Source organism: Eumetopias jubatus, unplaced genomic scaffold (assembly GCF_037043125.1).
Source record: "Eumetopias jubatus isolate StellerSeaLion01/CBP00866 unplaced genomic scaffold, mEumJub1_p1.0 scaffold_11, whole genome shotgun sequence".
NCBI classification, from domain to species: domain Eukaryota; kingdom Metazoa; phylum Chordata; class Mammalia; order Carnivora; family Otariidae; genus Eumetopias; species Eumetopias jubatus.
In genome coordinates this window covers 71,742,048-71,761,265 of record NW_028274817.1, presented here as the reverse complement: position 1 = coordinate 71,761,265, position 19,218 = coordinate 71,742,048, and the positions used below count along the sequence as shown (strand labels likewise).

The 19,218-nt window shown below is 58.9% G+C and overlaps 1 protein-coding gene across 1 annotated transcript; it reads left to right on the top strand.

Annotated features, from left to right (window-relative positions):
* The first annotated feature begins 1,052 nt into the window (after window positions 1-1,052).
* EFNB1 (ephrin B1) lies at window positions 1,053-14,061 on the top strand. Its single transcript, XM_088028761.1, has 5 exons — window positions 1,053-1,935; window positions 10,528-10,805; window positions 11,585-11,677; window positions 11,883-12,011; window positions 12,173-14,061. The coding sequence occupies exons 1-5, from the start codon at window positions 1,808-1,810 to the stop codon at window positions 12,583-12,585; spliced, it is 1,041 nt and encodes a 346-aa protein (XP_087884887.1). The 5' UTR covers window positions 1,053-1,807; the 3' UTR covers window positions 12,586-14,061.
* Window positions 14,062-19,218: the final 5,157 nt, after the last annotated feature.

Below are 19,218 nucleotides of genomic sequence, written 5' to 3'. Positions count from 1 at the left end.
TCCAGTTTGTCCGGGGTTCCCGCAGTGCTACGGAAGACCAGTAGGGGGAGACATTAGCACGTGGGTATGCCTGTTGGGGTCCGACCAGGAGAGCGGGCCGGACCGGGAGGGTCTGAGCTATGGGATGGAGCCAAAGTTATAAGCAAGGAAGCGAGGAGGGGCGGGGAGAACGGGCCCGGGCTGGGAGACAAAGACCCAGATGGCGAGGCCGGGAGGGGCTAGAGTCTGGCGTCTTGGGGCCAGGACGCCCGCTTTTGCTTTTTCAAAAGGCGTCTGCCTGCGCCTTTTCCTTTTTGCCCTCGAGGTGTGTTTCTTTATCGAGGTGCCCGCTCATTCCCGCTGGCCTTTTCCGGGGCCTTGCCTGCCCCTTCAGACAGGACAAGACTCTAAGTTTGGGCTCCCGGGTCCCACACGGCTCTCCCCCGAAGCTGAGAATCCGAAGGCCTGTCCCCAGGGCCAAAGAACGCACCTCCCATCCGCCTCCATCCCGTACTTGACCTCTCTGAGTCTCCTTCACCTACCGCTATCCGTAGGTTTAGGACTCCAGGTCCAAGGGCAAGCAGACACTGCACTGCGAGGTAAGAAGGAGGAAGGCCTACCAGAGCCCTACGTGAGATGGGACGGGGAGCAAAGCGGCTACTTTTGCCACAGAGGTGGGCACAGAGCAGGACCTCGGGGCTCCTGTGTAAAGAGAATGGAAGTACTTTCCAGGGGTACTTGTGACAGGGCCTGTCTGGCCCCGGTCAGTGGGCCAGAGTGTTGACTAGGCGCGCGGGAGGAGAGCAGGCCGACAGACCTAGAGGAACGTCAACTTCCCACGGGCTGAGCGCTCTGGGAACGGGACTAAACCGGACCCACCCCTAACCGCACGAGCCGCACTCTCAGATTGGTGCCATCGTGAGCACGGCGTCCTTAAGAGCTCCCAGGAGCCCCGCCCCCTTCCTGCTCTGGGGGCGTGGCACGGGACAAGGACCCCGAGACGGAGCTTACTATTGGCTAAGAGGAGTAGGGTTGGCCTTGCGTTCGCCTGAGCAGGGGAGTAGACAGCTCAGCGGCGGCGGAGGGAGTCTATGCGCGCTGGACAGCAGTGGGAGGTGTGCGAGGCTCGCACTGGCCGCAGACCTTCGGGCGCGATCGCGGGGGAGCTAGGACTCGGCGACGGGGCTGCGGGGCTACCGGGCCGAGGCTCCAGAAGCGCAAACTGATGGGACTAGCTTGCTCGGCAGCGTCTTCCCGCTCTTCTGAGTACACTGAACGGGGCCCCCGCTGAAGTAGAAGCTGTCGGGGGGCGCGCAGCCCAGAGTCCCAGTGTGGCCTGGAGGAACGGAGACCGTGCCAGGGCGACCCAGCCGGGAGCCCCCGGACTGAGCTCGCGTTGGGGGGAGACTCCCACTTCTTCCGAGGGGCGTCGATCCCGGGACGGCCGAGGCGTCGGGTCGGCCTCCGAGAGACCCAGTCAGGGAGAGGGCGCGCAGTCCCGAACAGTCTCGGGGAGCCAAGCGGAATCGGGCCGGATCACCCGGGGGCTCAGAGCCCCCGTCGCGCCTCGTGCGGCGGAGAGACCAGGGGAGCGAGTCCTCGGAGGCCGCGGCCCATGCCCGGGTTGGGGACGGCTGCCCAGTGAGTCCTCCTGGCCCGCCGGGCGGAGAAGAGCGACACCGAAGCCGGCGGGAGGGGAGCACTTCAAGGCCGGCGACTGCGGAGGATGGGCGCCTGAGCGGTTGAGAGCGCAGCGCAGCACGGGAAGGCGAGGCCAGTTTGCTGAGGAGGCGCCAGGGGATCCCAAGTGCAGCCTGCTCCCGGGAAGATGGCCCGGCCTGGGCAGCGTTGGCTCGGCAAGTGGCTTGTGGCGATGGTCGTATTGGCACTGTGCCGGCTCGCCACGCCGCTGGCCAAGAACCTGGAGCCCGTGTCCTGGAGCTCCCTCAACCCCAAGTGAGTAACTTATTGGCTCTGGTCCCTGGGGGTGGGAGGCACTCCTGCAGGGTGAGGCCACGCGCCCCCGAGTGCGTGCGGGGAGGTGTTTCGAGGAGGAGCGGCGCCCCATTTTGTCTCTGGCGTTTTCGAGTGTTTTCCTGCGGGCGGGCGGGGCAGGGTGCGGCGGGGTGGGGTGGGGGGCACTCGGCTGGGTTGTGACCCTTTGGCTTCCCCGCCCTCTCCTCCGCACGTCCCGGATCAAGTCGAGATGGTCGCGCCTGGCGGAGCTGGGAGTCCGGGCGCTCGAGGGCGCATCCGAGAGCTGGGTGGGGGAGAGAACGCATTCCCCTGTGGGGCCCCTGGGAACGTGGCGGTTTTCTCCGAGAGCCGCTCGAGGGGCGAGCTTGACCTGGGTGGGGGACGATGCCGGAACACAGGTTTCTCGTTTGTTTAGCTGGGAAGGGACCACGGCTCGGGACTACGCGCTTCGGGCGGGGGGCAGCGCCTGTATCCCCATTCGGGCTTCTCCCATTTCCATTTCTCTTTCTTTCCTCTTTACCTCCCCAGCTTTTCGCTTTGCCGTCTCTTCTGGCCCCTCTTTTCTCCCTGCCGGGGCCGTGGAAGGGCGGGCGCCTCTCCCAGGCTCACAAAGGCGGCCGGTGGAGAGGGGCGGAGTGGGAGAGGGATTTGTTGGGGAAGGGGGGGTTCGATCCGGCGCCCGTCGGGGGTCCAATGGAGCCGGCGGCAGAGCTTCGAGGGCCAGCCCAGGCAGAGAGTGGCGTCCGAGCTGGCAAGGGAGGTGGGTTGGGGTCGAAGGATTCCTGCCCAGGCGGGCCCCAGTGCCCCCCCCCAACCCTCTGTCCCTCAGATTGGGGAGCTATGCTTCGCTTTTCCCAAGGGGTTGGGGATGTAGCTACGTAGAGGAGATGCTTTCTTTTCTTCCTCCTCCTACCCCTTCACAATCCCCCCCCCACCCCAAACAACACGCACACCTTTTAGGGCGGTGGCTCAGTGGTTTCTGGGAGGCTGTTAGTGAAGAGTCGCTGGGGCTGTGTAGTGACCTCTGGACCTTTTACTCTTTTGGCATTCCGGCCTGGGGTTGGAATCCAGGGTCAAGATTGCTCTTCCTGTTTTGTGGAGGTCCTGGCAATATGCGGATACCCCTACTTAGTGGGAAACTGGGGGGCTTTGGCCTGCCCTCTGTGCTCTCTGATTTTTTGTATCTGGAATCTCTTTATCTCCACTCTCCTGGGCTCCCCGGCTAACTTCCCGGGCTCCTGCCTGCCTTGGCCTCTTAGGTTCCAGGGACAGTGCATCTCTCAGCCCTGGAGCGGGGAGAAGGCACCTTCTCTAGTTCTATTCTCCTTGGGTTAAGGTAGGGTCCTATTTACTGGTTTGTGGGATGGCTAAAACAAGGTCAGTGTAGAGGGTTCCGGAAAGGGAACAAGGTACCCAGGAAAGGGATTGACAAGAATTTCTCCCCCACCTAGAAGCTAAACTGGGTGCAGCGCTCTCCTAACAGCAGGGAGTCAGGATAGTCTGGGGGCCCTGAGCTGCTTAGCTCAAGGGGAAAGGTTGTGAAGAGCCCAGTTCCTCCCCTCCACCCCCTGCTTACAGGGGAGGTGGAGGCTGGAAATGCTCTCTCTTGAGCCAGGATAGCTGAAATCCGCCTGGGGTAGCCCATTATAGGGGCTCATGGGAGTGACCTAATTGCTCTCTCGGGTCTCTAACCAGAGATAGCAGGCAGCTCCACAGCTGGAAAGGAGCTCTCCTGCAGAGTTGCGGGGGGGGGGGGGGAGGTGGTGGTGCTGGGAGAAACAAGATCTCTCTGAGCTTCTCCCTTTTTGTGTTTTGAGCCTTTAGTGCTCTGGACCAGTTTACAGGTTTTTGAGTTCTACCCACCCCACCATCCACTTCAGGCTGAGGGGGCAGGCATCCGGCGCGGGGGGAGGACTCAGTAGGACTCAGTAGCACCCGCACGAATTCTGCCCTGTAACTGAGCAGATCCTGAGAATGGTGGGGGACTGATCCTGGTGCCCCTGCACACCGCCCCCCACCCCAGTTCCATCCACGTCCAAGGGTCTGTGTGTGTGGGTGCATGGGGGGTGGGCAGGAGGACAGGAGGGAGGCACTGCCCTCAGCTCCACTAGAGCTCTGGGGGCTGCCTCTGCCACCGCGCCCAACCCTCAGGCTGCCCCAGCCTTTCAAATAAACAGTCTCTCTCTGTCTGCCTCTCCCTCTTTGCCTCCTGCCCGAGTTCTCCCTCTTGGGTCTGTGTCTGTTCGCCCTCTCACACCCTCTGTGAGCTGCGCTCACCTCCCCTCTCCAGCTAGGCTCGCCTGCTCTCCCTCTTTCTCACACTCCCTCTCACTCTTAGTCACTCTCTGCCTCTTTTTCTCAAGTCCTTTTGTTTCTCGCACATGCCCGTGCTCTCCCTCACAGGCTCATTTTCTCTCTTCCCTCCCCTCTTCCTCCCTGCTTTTGGTGTCTTTCCTCAGCCTTGTCAGGAACCGGCACCCCCCCCCCCCCCCGGTCAAATCTCCCGGTGCCCATAAACCTTGCTTAATTGCTTCCTTCTTGGGGGAAAAAACAAATCAAAATAAAGAAGTGATGGGGTTGGGGGTATGTTTCCAGGTTCCAGGGTGCGTGCAGCCCTAGCCCTGATGGAAGAGGAGAGCAGGAAGGGCCAGCTTAAGACTTCTAGGCTCTTTCCCGAATTGGTGCGGGGGGGTCTTTCAGCGTGGAAGTCCCTGGGTGGCGAGAGCTTCTGCCTCTCCTTCGCCCCTCTTGTCAGATTTGCCTGATGAGCATGGGGTGGGGAAGCAGGTTCAGTCCCACTACAGGTTGGGAGCAACCAGAGTGTATGCATGTGCTTGGGTGGGTTGGGGGCTGTGATGGAAGGTCCCAGAGTGGCCCCCTCCCCCAGCCTCTTCCCCGGAGAGCTTGGGGCAGCCGGCAGGCCTCACACTTGAGTCCTCAGCCAAGTCCAGCTGCTGCAGTTCAGTCTCTCAGTCCCATTCTGACCCCTTCCTGCCCCCCACTCAGGTTCCCCCACCTCCAGGGAGTGGGAATGTGCCTGAGATCACATTACACCTTCCCTATAAGGGGGTGGGGGTGGGGGGTTCGGCTTGGTGTCCAGGACCCTTGACTCCATCCAGCATGGGTGGGGGCAGCTGCAGACCCCCAACCTAGGCTTGCCCGCTACAAGCCGAAATGTTGGTCCCAGCCCCCTCACAGCTGTTCCAGCTCACAGTCCTGGGGAGGCCAGCTCAGGGGGCCCCTTTCCGGGGCGGCTAGGGACCTGACCTCTTCTACCCTGTGGCTGATTGGCCACAGGTGGGGGCTTGAGAGTGATGGGAACCCAGCGGCTCCTAAAGTTTCCCATTCTCCTCCTTCCCCACCCCCATCCCGGGCAGCCGGGGCCCTGGGGCAAGAAGGGCCTGTGAGGCTGGGGTGGGGGCTAACTGGAGGGTTCCCTGTTTCCCCTTGGGTTCTCTACTGCCTCGTCAGCTCAGGTGGATGGGGATGGGCAGGCCCTGGATACTACTGTTTTCTGGGGTTGGGACTGTGGGAGGGGTGGGCCAGCCCGGAGGCTGCTTGTTGCCAAGAGAACACCAGGTTTGGGGGAGGGTCCACTCTGTGATTATTAGGGGAGCTGAGGTGGGGGGATGCTCACCAGCCACATCCTGGGCTCCTGGCCCTGGGCACCATAGTGGCCCCTCCTGTGTGTGTTCTCGTAGTGGTCATTTCGGGGTGTGGGGATGCCTGCAGCCAGGAGCGGAAGCTCCTGTAGCTTCTTACTTCTAAATGGTACTGTGTTTGGCAGGCTACCTTAGCAATCAGGCGGCACCTTGCTACTTACAAAGCATCCTCATCTGTAAGTTCATTGCTGGTTCCCAACAGCCCCAGGGAGTAGGAATTGCCCCCATTTCCAGATGAGAAGGCCTGTGCCTGGAAGAGGGAAGTGACTTGTCTAGACTCAGCTCATAGGGGGTAGAGCTTGTCATGTTCCATTCCTTCCATGCCATCCTGCTACCTTGGAATCTAGGAGAGATAGGAATTCAAGGTGGGGTTTGGAAAGAGGTGCCGGCTCCCTGCCCCTGGGTTCCCCTCTTACCTCACAGGTGTGCGCGCATCTGTCCTTGTGACTCAGGCTCTGCCTGCGTGGGATGAGCAGTGCCCTGGCTTCCTCATTTGATTTTGCTAGGTCTGCCTCTGAGGGCAGCCTGCTTGGGTGACCTGAGCTAGAGGCAGTCAGCTCACCGCCTGGCACTCTCCCTCCCAAGCTCTGAACAGCACCTTTGGTTCCTCTCTGGGTCAGGAACCTCACTGCCTCTCAGGGATCCCACAGAAAGCAGACAACAAGAAAGGGGGTGTTAGGCCCCCCAGTGGACCCAAGTCTGAGCCTGGTGGGGCGGAGGGGAGGGCAGGGTTCAGTGTAGGTGGGGAGGTTGACTTCCTCTAGGACTCTCCTGGCTTCCCTGCCTCCAACAGCGGTGTGTGTGTGTGTGTGTGTGTGTGTGTGTGTGTGTGTGTGTGTGCGCACGCGCGCGCGCGCCCGCTCGCCAGGACCCAGCTGCTGTTCCTGCCCACCCACGCCTGGGCGGGCACTGCTGGGACACGCCAGGCCTGCTCCTGCCGCCTCGGGGGCTGGGTGGAGCTGGGCGAATGAAAGAGGAGCCTTTAATTTGGGGGCTCCCCACCCTTGCTGGGATGAGAGCAGACTTGAGCTCTGGCTTGGGGTCTGTCCTCCTCTCGTCCTGCCACTCTGTGGGTGCAGGCGCAGTGCCACCAGGGTCCCCGAGTCAAGGCCATGGCTGGAGTCTTCTACCAAGCTTGGCCCGGCACGGCCTGGGACCGGGCTGTCCCTTCAGCCGCTCTCTGACCACAGGTTCCCAGAGCCTGTGGGAAGGGCGAGAGGGAAGCCAGTGTGGGCACCTTTCTGGGCATGACCCCTACAGCTGCAAGCTGGCCCCCCTGCAGATTGTAGGTGTTTGGGTGGAGAGGGGCTCAGCTGGATGCCAGAAGCAGGCGGGCAGTTGGCCTCTGACTGGGCTACTGCCCCAGACCCTTCAGGCTTCTTGTGTCCCGGGATTCTTACTAGCAGTCATGGCGGCACTTCTCAGCTCAGTAGAAAGGCTGAGGGAGAGACTTGGGCTAGGGTGGAAGGGAAGAGGCAGGCCATAAGAAGGAGCTGGAATGCTCCGGCCGCCTCCCGCAAGTCCCTTTACTCCCTGGGGTGGCTCACTGGGGTCCTGGGGCTATCAGAGGCTAAGGAGGGAAGGCCTCAGGGGTTACCATGGCGACCTGCTTCAGGCTTCCTGCTGGGCCTTGTCAATCCCCTTATTTTCCAGAAAAGGGCTTTGTCTGGGGGTGGCCCCAGGCAAGAAAGCTTGGCTTCATAATGGGGGAGTAGTAGTTTTTGAAAAGTGGGGGATAAAGAGTTTAACTTGGGGACAATCTCTTTCTCCTCCTCTCTTGCCCCTACTCCTAACCTGACATGTATGAGGGGAGACCTGCAGGGTCCCCCCTGTATAGTATGACTGGTGTTGTACCTGGCTTCAGGCTTCGCTCTCCCTGGCTACACACCTGCCCCTTATGTCCCCTTGCCACTTTCCTGGGCTTCTCATAGGCCAAGAAGCAGTTCTCCTGATGCTGGAGAAGATGCTGAGGAGGCACCATTATGGGGGATCAGGGTCAGGGAAGGCAGGTCTCATCAGGCTCCTCTCCCTTCTGCACTTTAGGGGAAGGTGAGTTTCCCTCTGCCAGCTGCTATGCAAATGAACTGATGAATATTTATGAAGTCGTCGCAGAGGTTGAAGAGAAGGCTGAGGGGTGTTAGGGGCAATAGTCCTCTTTTCTTCCCCCTCCTCCATCCACTGTATAGATACCTGTTTTCTCGATGTCTCTGGATTCAAGGTAGAGCCCCCAGTAGCTGGAAGCCCTGTGTTTCAGTTCCGGAGCTCCAGAGCCTGAACGGCCATTGATGTGCTCAGAACAGCCAAGCCTCCATGGTGAGGAAGCCCGGGCAGAGTGGTTTGAGGGGTGAGCTGGCCTGTGCCCCTTCGCATGCCCTCTGTGTACCCTGCCGTCACCTCCAGGGAGGGTCTCGTTGAAGTGCAGCTATGCAAGGATTCAGCCAAGGCTTCTTAGACCCCTAGGGGTTAACGTCCTGGGTGAGGGTAGCCTCCTCCAGTTGGCTTTGAGCACCTCTCTTCCATAGCAAATGTTCCTCTGATCACTCCCTCCCTCACATGAGGGGCCTGGACTCAGTGGGTCTCGAAGGTTCCTCTGGCTCTAAGAAGTTACAAGTCCTTTAATCCTGCTGTCTGGGTGGACCTAGTGTGAGGCTGGGGAATTGAAAACTGCCTTGGGAATTATGGGGGCATGGGGTGAGGGTGTTCGCTCGCAAATGTTTGTAGGGGCCTTCATCCCATGGCCCTCTGGAGTGCAGTAAAGCTAGATACTAAGGGAAAGACCCTCTTGTGGTTTTTACCCTCCTGTACAGCAAGATGGCAGGTCTCAGCTTGTTGAAGCCTCATTTAACATGGAGGGAGGGCTGCCTTTCTTCATCTACTTGGTCTAGACTCACCTCCTGGGGTATCATTTGCCTCCCTCGAGTGAGGGCCCTGAGCTCCCGGTAAGCCCTCGTACCTTGTGGTCTCCAGTGCGCAACGGGCCCCCAGGAAGTGGAGCCATGCTCTTCTGCTGTCAGCTCTGTTCTCCTGAAGCACTGCTTTCAACCCTTCATTGTCCTTGCTAGAAGGTCTGTCCCCAGTGGGATGAAAGCCACCCTGCTTGTTGTGACACCTGAGGCCTTTCAGTCTGGCCCCAGCTGAGCTTTTCCACCTCTTCTGCTTCTCTCTACCAGTTGTGGGGCCAGTCACTGGCCTGGGGTTTGTGTTCCAGCCACTCCTGTCCACTCTTGCTCTGTGTTAACTTCTTATCCGTCGCCCCCCAGGACTCACTTTCCTTCTGCTCCTTCTGAGGAACCATCTCCTGTCAGGTGAATTATCTCCTTCCTCTCACGGCCTCCAGCCCTTGCGGCTGGAACCACCGTCCTCCCACATAACCTACAGATAGCCTGGTACTGTCTGTTGCTAAAGCATGGACCATTTTTACTTTTCTGACCCACAGCAGACAATAAAATCCTTGAGGATGGGGCCACAGCTTCTCTTCCTAGCCAGCCCACCCCCCACCCCTGCCAAAAACCCCCAAGACTGGCCTTGTAGGTACTTGCTGTTAGTGTCTTGCCTCTTGGCAGACTAGACTGTTTCTAAGCGAGAGTCAGACATGTTGAGTGCCTACTATGCGCTAGGCACTCTGCATGCGCCATTGCACCTCCTCCACAATCCCAGGGAGGTAGGGCTCTTATCATGGCCTGCTTATAAGTGAGGAAACTGAAACTCAGGGAGATCAGGCAGCTCATGCAAGGTCGCGGAGCTAGGAAGGGCCGTGTTTGTCTGGTTCCAAAGTCTGTCTGCTTTCTCCTTCCTCCATGCTATTGCCTTGCTCCCAGCTCCAGCCTGCCCAGGCTCAGAAATGGCCAAGATAGCAGCACTGTTTTACTGTGTGCTTAGGTAAGGACAGAGTGATATGAATAGATGAGCTTGGGCAGCTACCCTCCCTCTGCTAGTCCCTGTGTCTGGCCTTCAAGATTAGAAGATGAACCTGGCTCAGAAGGCATTTGCCCGTCTCCCTCAGGATCTGGAACAGAGGCAGATGTGGAGGTGGGAGGATTAGAACACAGATGTGTGAGGTTCCTGGGGCCCTGTCTCACATGATCTGTTGTCTGTGTTTGGGCACCTTCTCCCCTCCCTCTGTTCTTTTTAGGACTGAGACTGGTCAAGTTTAGGGACTCAGGTTCTCACATTATGGGGGTTGGATGGGTCCCCCCTCTGAGACACTGGGCTGTGGGGAGTGGGGAGAGCCGTGTGGAGTCACACCTGGCCAGAGACTGTGCCCATTACCCCTTGGTTCCAGGCGATGCCTATTCCTATCTCCCCATCCTGCCCAAGATTAGCAAGGAGGGGAGAGAAGGCTTGGGTCCCAGACAGGTTGAGCTCCCCCAGTTGTAGCCTGGGAGCCGCAGGGGTGGTGGCTAAGGCATGTGTGGGCATGGGGCGTGTGTGTGTGTGTGTGTGTGTGTGTGTGTGTATTTGGGTGCATGTGTGCACACACACACACACGCATGTGTGCTGGGGAGATGGTAGCAGTGGCTCTGAAGGAATGTGAGTGTGATGGCAGTGGGAGAACAGGGCTGCCACCTCCAGGCAGCCGGAGCCTGACACCATTGGCCACGTCAGCCCCCCTGCGGAAATGCCACATTAGGACAACGGGCTCCCCCGGCTCGGCAGTGCCCCACCCTGCCGAGCAGTCAAAGCCTGGCAGCGTTGCCCATGGGCCACCCCTTCCACACCCTGCTGGCAGTGTGATTGTCTCTCCTCAGCCCCAGCCTGAGGATGGAGGAAGGACAGAATGCCTATCCTTGCCATCTCCCCCGCCCCCCAGTAGGCTCAGCCTGTGGCCCTCATCGTGTGTGCCCCCGATCCGGGGGGATGGCCCGGGACCCTCAACCCTGAGGCTGACCATGTCATCCCTCCTGGGCAGGTTCCTGAGTGGGAAGGGCCTGGTGATCTACCCAAAGATTGGCGACAAGCTGGACATCATCTGCCCCCGAGCGGAAGCAGGGCGGCCCTACGAGTACTACAAGCTGTACCTGGTGCGGCCTGAGCAGGCGGCTGCTTGCAGCACTGTGCTTGACCCCAACGTGCTGGTCACCTGCAATCGGCCAGAGCAGGAGATTCGCTTCACCATTAAGTTCCAGGAGTTCAGCCCCAACTACATGGGCCTGGAGTTTAAGAAGCACCATGATTACTACATTACCTGTGAGTCCCTTCCCATCGTAGGGCTCTCTCTTATCTTGTAGCAGCAGGAGCTTCTAAGTAGTACGGTGAGACAGCACACGGCCTGTCCTGGGCCAGTCCCCTCTGAAGACTGGCCTTGGATTTCTGGCCCTAACATTCACCAAGGGGGTGGCTGCCCGCTCACCTTGGCTCTAGGAGTTGGGTGGGAGGAGACTCCAATTTGCGGTGCCCTCTCTCATTTTCTTGGCCTACCTCAGGTCTAATCTCGGGAATGGCAGAGTTGGCAGAACCCTTTGGCCTCAGCTGGCTGTTGGGCCTTTCTCTTCGTGGGAAACTGGCCCCAAGAGGTGAAGGAGCTTCTAGCCCCATGTCACTCGGGGAGCCGGGAATAGCATTGGGACTGCAGCCCAGTTTACCTGACTGGCTTCCTTCCAGGCTGTATAGGAGCCTCCCCCATGATTCCGCTTCTAATTGTTTGGCCTCTGAGCAACATCGCCCAGAGAGAAGATACCTCAGTGTCCACTGAGAAAGAAGGGCTAAGGCCTGGTCCTGATAAGGGAGCAGCCCCCTTGGGGGAAGCGCTAGTTTCCGACGTGGGCTGGGCCGGGCCGGCTACTCTCTTCCCAGCGCGAGGGAGCCGAGAGCGGAAAGTTTCGCAGGTAGGCGGGAGCTGCTTGTCGCCCCCTCGCCCCAGCTCCCAGTTCTGTTCCTACGGGCTAAGACAGCACTAGGATTTCTAGGTAGTGTGGGCAGACTTTCTACCCCCCCCCCACCCTGATTTCTTTGGCCTCTTGCTACAGCTACATCCAATGGGAGCCTGGAGGGCCTGGAAAACCGGGAGGGAGGCGTGTGCCGCACACGCACCATGAAGATTGTCATGAAGGTTGGGCAAGGTGAGTGCCCGGCGTGAGGGCTCCCTAGTTGAGCCTTTGCAACAGATGTCCCTGGCTGGGTATGGCTGCGTTTGGGAGTAGGGGAGGGGCAATAGGGTCAGAGTATCTGGGATCTGACTTACAGGTCACTGTTTGCTCGTGCTAGATGAGTGAGGCACCTATGCTCGTGGGGTCCCCCACTCACCTGTCCTCTCCCCGGCCCCAGACCCCAATGCTGTGACGCCTGAGCAGCTGACCACCAGCCGGCCCAGCAAGGAGGCAGACAACACCATCAAGATGGCCACACAGGCCCCCAGTGGCCGGGGCTCCCTGGGTGACTCTGATGGCAAGCATGGTGAGTGGTACAGGTGTCTCCCGAAGGGCAGAAGCCATTGCTTAGCTGCCTTTTCAGGCCCTTATCTCTGAAGGGCGGCGGCACGGGGCCCAGCCTGAAGTGGGCAGCGCGTCCCTGGGACCTGTGGCCGACCACGTCTCCCCTCCCTCCTCCTTCCTCAGAGACTGTGAACCAGGAAGAGAAAAGTGGCCCAGGGGCAAGCGGAGGTGGCAGTGGGGACCCCGACAGCTTCTTCAACTCCAAGGTGGCATTGTTCGCGGCCGTCGGCGCCGGCTGTGTCATCTTCCTGCTCATCATCATCTTCCTGACAGTTCTGCTACTCAAGCTGCGCAAGCGGCACCGGAAGCACACCCAGCAGCGGGCGCCCGCCCTCTCACTCAGTACCCTGGCCAGTCCCAAGGGGGGCAGTGGCACGGCGGGCACCGAGCCCAGCGACATCATCATCCCCTTACGGACTACAGAGAACAACTACTGCCCCCACTACGAGAAGGTGAGTGGGGACTACGGGCACCCCGTCTACATCGTCCAGGAGATGCCGCCCCAGAGCCCAGCGAACATCTACTACAAGGTCTGAGGGCCCAGCGCGGCCTCGGGCCCCCGAGGGACAGTCGGCCAGGACTGCACCTCTCCTTTCTCCCCCATGCTCCCCTCCCCAACCAGCTGTGCCCACCTTTGTATTTAGTTTTGTAGTTTCTTGGCTTTTATAATCCCCCTTTTGCCCTGCCCCCTGGGCTTCGGAGGGGGTGCTTGTGCCCCCAGCCCCCATGCTCTTGTGCCTTCCCCCTCTGGCCAGGCCTCTGGGCTCTGCAGGGGCGCCCCTTCTTGGAGGGCAGGGTTGGACGCTGATGGACAGCAGGCAGGAAGATGCTCCCCTGGCCCTGCCTCCCCTCCCCCCTCCCCCCCTTCCCAGGACTGTTTGTCCACTGTCATCACTGTTTTTAATGTTTTTGTGTTCATTTTTTAGCTGTCAACTCATTTTCATCTGTTTTTTAAAGAAAAATGGAAAAATGTAAAAGGCAGCCCCTCCTTCGGCTTTCTGAGCCTGGCCTAGCCCAGTTTAAGGGAACTGGGGCAGGATGTGGCCAGCCAGGAAGCATAGGATGGCATTTCTTTTATAAACGCCTTGGTATTTGGGGGAGGGGTGGCAGGCCAGAGCTGTTCTTGCCCAGGAGGGAAGACGAGAGGGCTATTGGGCAAAGTGTCTCGCCCTGCCCTCCTGACCCTCCTTCTACAAAGCTGATCTTGGCAATGGGGTAGTGGCTGCCACCCTTCCACCAAAAAAAAAAAAAAAAAAAAAAATCTCTTCCTTGTGGGATTCTTGGGCATCTCCTGCCTCCCTCACTCTCACGGTAATTAACGTCTTAATTGGCTGTTGCCTGGGGAACAGGAGAGCTGCTGCAGGCAGATGACCTCATGGGGGTGGAGGGAGGTGAGGTGCCCAGGTGGCTATTTGCCCTGCAGAGCTGGGAGTTTCCCCTCCCCCTCCCCGCCCTGTTCTCTCCTCACCTTTGGCATCCTTTGGCCTGGTGGGGAAATGGAGGCCCAGGGCAGAGACCTAAGCGGGTATAAGGCCAGGAGGCCTGCTCCTTTTCTGGGCTCTAGCACAGGTGGGTGCCCCCTCAACCCAGCTTCCGCTGGCCCCTCCAGTCTTGGGCCGGGGCCTGGAAAGAGGAAGAGGCTGCCCAGGGCTGGGCCAGCACGCCGTGCACTTTGACCCCGGCTCCTTGCCAGCACGGCTGCGTACAGACGGCCACTTGAGTGTGCTTTGCAGGTGCTCCCAGAGTGGCCATGGAAGGAGCTGGGCCTTTATGCCCCCCACCTCCACACTGGCTCCTGGCCCGCTGCCCACCCCAGTGCCAGGTGGGAGAGGGAGCCAAACAGCCAGCCCCTTCCAGGTGGCAGTCGGAAGGGTTTTTTGTTTTTGTTTCTGTTGCCATTTGTGTAAATACTAGTCTTTTTTGGAAGAAATAATGTAAAGATGTTTTGTATAAACTCTGAATTATTTTCTTGTTGCTTTTTTCTTAGAAAAAAATGAGAACTAAAAAAAAAATTAACCACATGGAGAAATGGGTGTAAAATGGTGTCATGATGTTGGGGAATGAGGTGTGAGTATGTGAGTGTGTGCGTGTGTGTGTGTGTGTGTGTGAGAGAGAGAGAGAGAGAGAGAGAGATTTCCTGTGCCCAAATCACTGAAGATCTGGGCAGGTATGGGAAGAGGGTGGCTTTCCTAGTGGAGCAAGATGTTTCTAGGTGTCCTATGCCTGTCTTCTTCTCTGCCCCCCGCCCCCAAGTTCCTCTGCCCTCTTGTTCTGCTGGAGCCTGCGACCATTTCTCCCTGTCCATCCTGTCACCTCGGTGGCACAGGCCATGAGCATCTGCCCAGTCTGTCATTAGGCTCTGCTAGAGAGACTTGATGGGGGAGGGGGTGTTCCCATGGGGCCCTGGGTGTGTCCGCCAGCACTGCCACCACCTGGCTGGAGCTACGTCTGGGACCTGCTGGCAGGCCCGGCCCTGCCCTGCCTCAAGACACCTGAAGGTGGATAGAAATAACTTTCCAAGAGCTGGGCCTCAGCTGTGGCCCACTAGGTGCTGGGGTTGCTTCAGGCCGCCTAGTTCACTTCTTAGCCTCTCTCGTCCTCAGAGGTGGGCCACACCAGAGTCCTCACCAGGGCATATACTTAGGGGCTTCTGGCTGGCAGGCGAAGCCCTGGAGCTAGGCGGCCGTGAGCAGCCGTGAGCACCCAGTCTCCCTCCCGCAGGCCGATGGTCCAGGAGGGTGGCGGGGGCCCTGAAGAGGGTCTGGCCTCAATCCCACAGGAGAGAGGCAGACTGGCAAGGGCCCGGGGCCTTCCTGCTCCCGTCTGGGGGTGGGGAGCTCCCTGTAGAGATGGCCAAGGCAGATGTCAGGAGAGGAGGCGAATGAGATCCCAGTAGCTAGAAATGGGTAAGAAGGCACTAGAGGAAAGAAGAAGGAGGAAGGAAGGGGAGGGCTAGCTAGTGATCCAGAGCAGGAAGCTTCAGAGAACCACCAGCCAAGGCGCAGGCAGGGCTGTGAGGGAAGTGGGAAGTGCTGGGAGAAGGAAGGGGGAGGAGAGCCATGGGCCCTGTAGGGTGAAGGGAAGGGAGGCTGGGCTGGAGCAGGGCTGGAGCAGGGCTGGAGCAGGGCTGGGCCCGGCTGGGGTGCTCCTGGAGCCAGCTGGGGCAGAGGCTGTTTATTTGGTTTCTCATTAACCAAAGGAAGTGCCTGGATCAGATGGGGCCTCTGCTACTTGACTGCCTGCCCAGCGTGGGGCCCCCAGCCTGGGTCGGGGGGTCTTTAACCAGGGCTGGTTCAGGCCGGGTTGACATCTCTAACCGAGGTGGAGCCTGACCCGGGTTGGGTGAGCCCTTCATGCACTTCTGCAACTCAGTGTGCTTGGGTGGTCCCCTGCCCAGCCCATGACATCAGCTGCCCTCACCCTACCGGTGGGGGGGGGGGGGTCGAGTTCCTGGGGGCCCCTTGGGGGTAGTAGCTATGGGGGTGTGAAGTAAAATCTGCGGGAGAGAGCAGGGGAAAGTGTGGGGCCGTCTCTCCAACAGCCCAGATCTGTGACTGGCCGTTCCCACTTGCCCTGGCCTGGGTGCCACGGCTGGTGCGGGCTTGGGCTCAGTGCCCGAGCTGGGCTGGCCACACAGTAGTGCTCAGTAGCTCCTTGTGGCAGAGTGTCCTTCACCTGGACAGTGCCTGCCACTTGTTTCACTTACCCTTATGCACATCGTTGTCACCGAGTCTCATAAACCTTCCTTTGAGGGTGGACGGTGGGCAATTATTTGCCTCATATTTGAGATGAGGAAGCTGAGACTCTATCAGGGGCAGTGACTTGCCCCAGGAACACATATCAAGGGATCCAGAGCACTGGGATTGGAGCCCAGGCCTTTTTCTACGCTGTGAGCAAGTGGAAGTTCCTTGAAGGTGATTCTCCTTCTCCCCACCCCCTTGCCCCTTGCCCTGTCTCGGGTGAGACCGAGCAAGCGTGCTTCCTTAGGGACCTTGAAGGACAGGAGCCCTCCCCCACCCTGCCTTCCCAGCTGTGTGGGTCAGAGAGAGACCAAGCTGAGCTAGGCGGAGGCAGGAGGTGTGAGCCTCCTGTGGTAGGGCCCAGACCAGCCCCACCCTCAGCTCTCCTTCCTGTCCCAGCTGGGCCCAAGCTCGTGGTGAGTCAGGGATAGAGGATGCTTTCCAGGTGAGGGTGGGGCTGCCTGGCTTCCTCTGCAGGCTGAGCCCAGATCACCAATGAGGCAAGCTGGGCAGGTGCTAACCAGGCGTCAGTTTCCCTTGAAGGGGCGGGCCTCGCGGAGCTGGAAAACCGGGGCTCTTGTGATTTATTGCTCTGGTCCATTTTACGCTCACAGGAGGCCTCCCCGAGGATGGGGATGGCCTGGCGCACTCTAGGCAGGGTCCTGAGGGTGGGCCAAAGAACCCAAGGAGAGACACGGGCCCCACTGGGACCATCCTAGCTTTGCCCCTGCTGAGCCAGTGGCCCTTTGGCCACCTGGCACCAGTCGCTCTCAGAAATCCAGCCTTGCCTGCCTCACCTCCTGTCCTGCCCAGGCACGTCACAGGCCCACTGACACCCCAGCTGAGTCAGCCCCAGCCGGCCTGGGGACCCTCCTTGCCCATCTGCTGCTGGTCTCCTGTACAGCTGGCCATTAGACCTGGGGTGGGGGGCCTGGAGCCCCAGCTGGTGCTTGTTAGGTTGGCTGCTGAGGGCGAGACCAACCTCCACCCAGGACAGGGGTCACGGATCCCAAACTGAAAGCAATTTAAGGGCATGGGGGAGACAGTAATTATAGGTTCTGTTTCCAATGGTTAATTACCCAGCTGGCAAAGAGAAAAGAGGAAAAGCTGGGGGGTGGGGGGAATAAGGAATGTGTGAAGGGATATGGGAGGGTGGGAGGAGTTTGCCGGAGGGCCCTTTGATAAACGGGGAAAGAGCCCCGGCCCGAGAGGCTCGAGACTGAGGGCCCAGCCCAGCTCCAGCCTGACTCTTTTTGACCAGAGGCAGGCAGGCCCCTGTTGCTTTGGGCCTCAGTTTCCCTGTCTGGGTAATGAGGAGTAGAACAAGATTTCTTCATCTATTCAGAAACTATTTACTAAGCACCTCCCATATACCAGCTAGTGGTCTGGGCATTGGGGTACAGTGATGCACAGAATAGACAAGGTCCCTGCTACCAGGGACGTCACATTCTAGAAAGGCCCTTGAGTGCCTGGTTAGCTCTTAAGGGTTTGCATGGTGATGGGTCGTGGGAATGTGAGAGGCAGAATAGAAGGTACACAGATTAGAAACTTGGGTTCTAAAGTTAGCCTTTCATGCATTCACGCATCCATTTTTTTTTCCCATGAGTTGTTGAATGCCGGGCATGTAGTAAGCACCAATAAATGGTACCTGTTGCTTTTCTCGTGAGGCAGGGAATGGGCAGTTCGGCTGGGCTTCTTGGGGACCCCAAGCCCCTGGCTGTTCCCATCATCACTGATCAAAGCTGGCCTTTTGTAAAGCTCCTGAACATCCCCATCAGAAGTTACCCTGAGGCTCCAGTCTCCAGGCTGCCTCCCTTAGCCCTAGTCCCAGGTTCCTGGGCTGGGGGCTGGGCACAATATACCCATAATAAACTCTTCCAAAGCCAGAGTAGAAGAGATGTGTGTCCATAGCCCTTGCTATCCCCGTGGCTCCATGGGTTCGTCTCTCCCAGCCTCCCTAGAGGCAGCACTTGAAGAACTGGCTTCTGAGAGAGGAGCTGCCCCTTTTCTCTGGCCAGGGCCATAGGGAGAGGCTCCAGGTGGCTCCTTAGCTTCCAGATGACCAGGAGAAGCCAAGGAGATCCTGGAATCCACCCTGCATCATGGGGATTTCATGCCGGCTGGATTCTACTGGGCAGAGCCCTCGCTCTCAGGGGATGAGCCAGATTTCCCTGGCTGCCCTCAGGCCTGTTCGGTAGAATCTGAGAGGCCAGAGGCCAGGAAATGGTAGAGCTAGGACTTTCCCAAGAGCTCCTTTCCAGACCAAGCCCCTCAGGGGGAAACTGAGGCCCAGGCACAAGAAGGGACTTATCACCCAAGGACACACAGGGAGGACCGGCTGAGCCAGGCCTCAGAACCAGCTCCTTTGCCTCACAGGCCACAGTCGCCTGCTCTTTCTTACGCATTGTTGCTTTGATCTCTCAGAATCCTCAGAAGTCTGTGCCTGTGAGTGAACCAAACAAATCCATATATACACAGTATTTATATTGACAAACTATGTAAGTTTACACAAGGCAATTGCCAAAACGACACATTATATATAACCCTGAGGGAAACATGGCCCTGGGAGGTTTAGGCCTGGTCACAGCCGACCTGGAAAATGCACTGATAGTTTGCCCCGTTCCCTGGGTGCCCCCCTCTCCTGTGGCACCTCACACAGCTCTGAAGTCACTAGGTACAATAGATTGGGGGCGACTGTGGAGGCCAGACCCGCTGGTTCATGGCGCAGACCCAGAACTGGGCATCTCCGTTGGGCGGGGCCTTAAAGGGAGACAAGTGAGGTGGTCCAGCCTCCTGTGCACACCTCCGGGATCTCCCTCCCTCCCTCCCTCCCCCACCCAGGCAGCCAGCCTGGGCCTCTCAGGCCAGCCTGACAGTTAGCTGTCCTTGCCCTGTCTTCAGCCCCCCTGCCCACACTAATAGCCATGGCAGTAACATGCTTTCACATGCAAATTGCTATGGAATTCTCAGACCTTGCCGGTGCCCCAGCCCCCAAGGCCTCCCCCTGGGCAGATTCAGAGAAGAGAATGGAATCTTTCAAGTTGTTAGGGCGTTTAGAGACCTTCTAGTCCAGCCCCCTTGTTGGATGGATGGGAAAACTGAGGCCCAGGGAGGGGAAGAAGGAACTGCCCGGAGTCACACAGAAAGTTCAGCATGACTGGCCTTCACCCAGGTCTTCTGACTTCCAGCCCATCGCCTCTTCAAACCACCACACAGCTTCCCAATACCGCCCCCCCCCCCCGCCACCGCCATGGGTTGTTTACTGTGTACTCTGGGATCCCTTCCTCTAGCACAGATGCTCAACTGAGGCACCTCCCAGTGGGGCCTGGGAGGGTCTAATCCAGAGAAGAAAAGGCCAGAGGTATCTATGACCTACGGACATTGCCCAGGGAAGGGAGCCATTCTCCTTTGAAAAAGCCAATAGGCAGG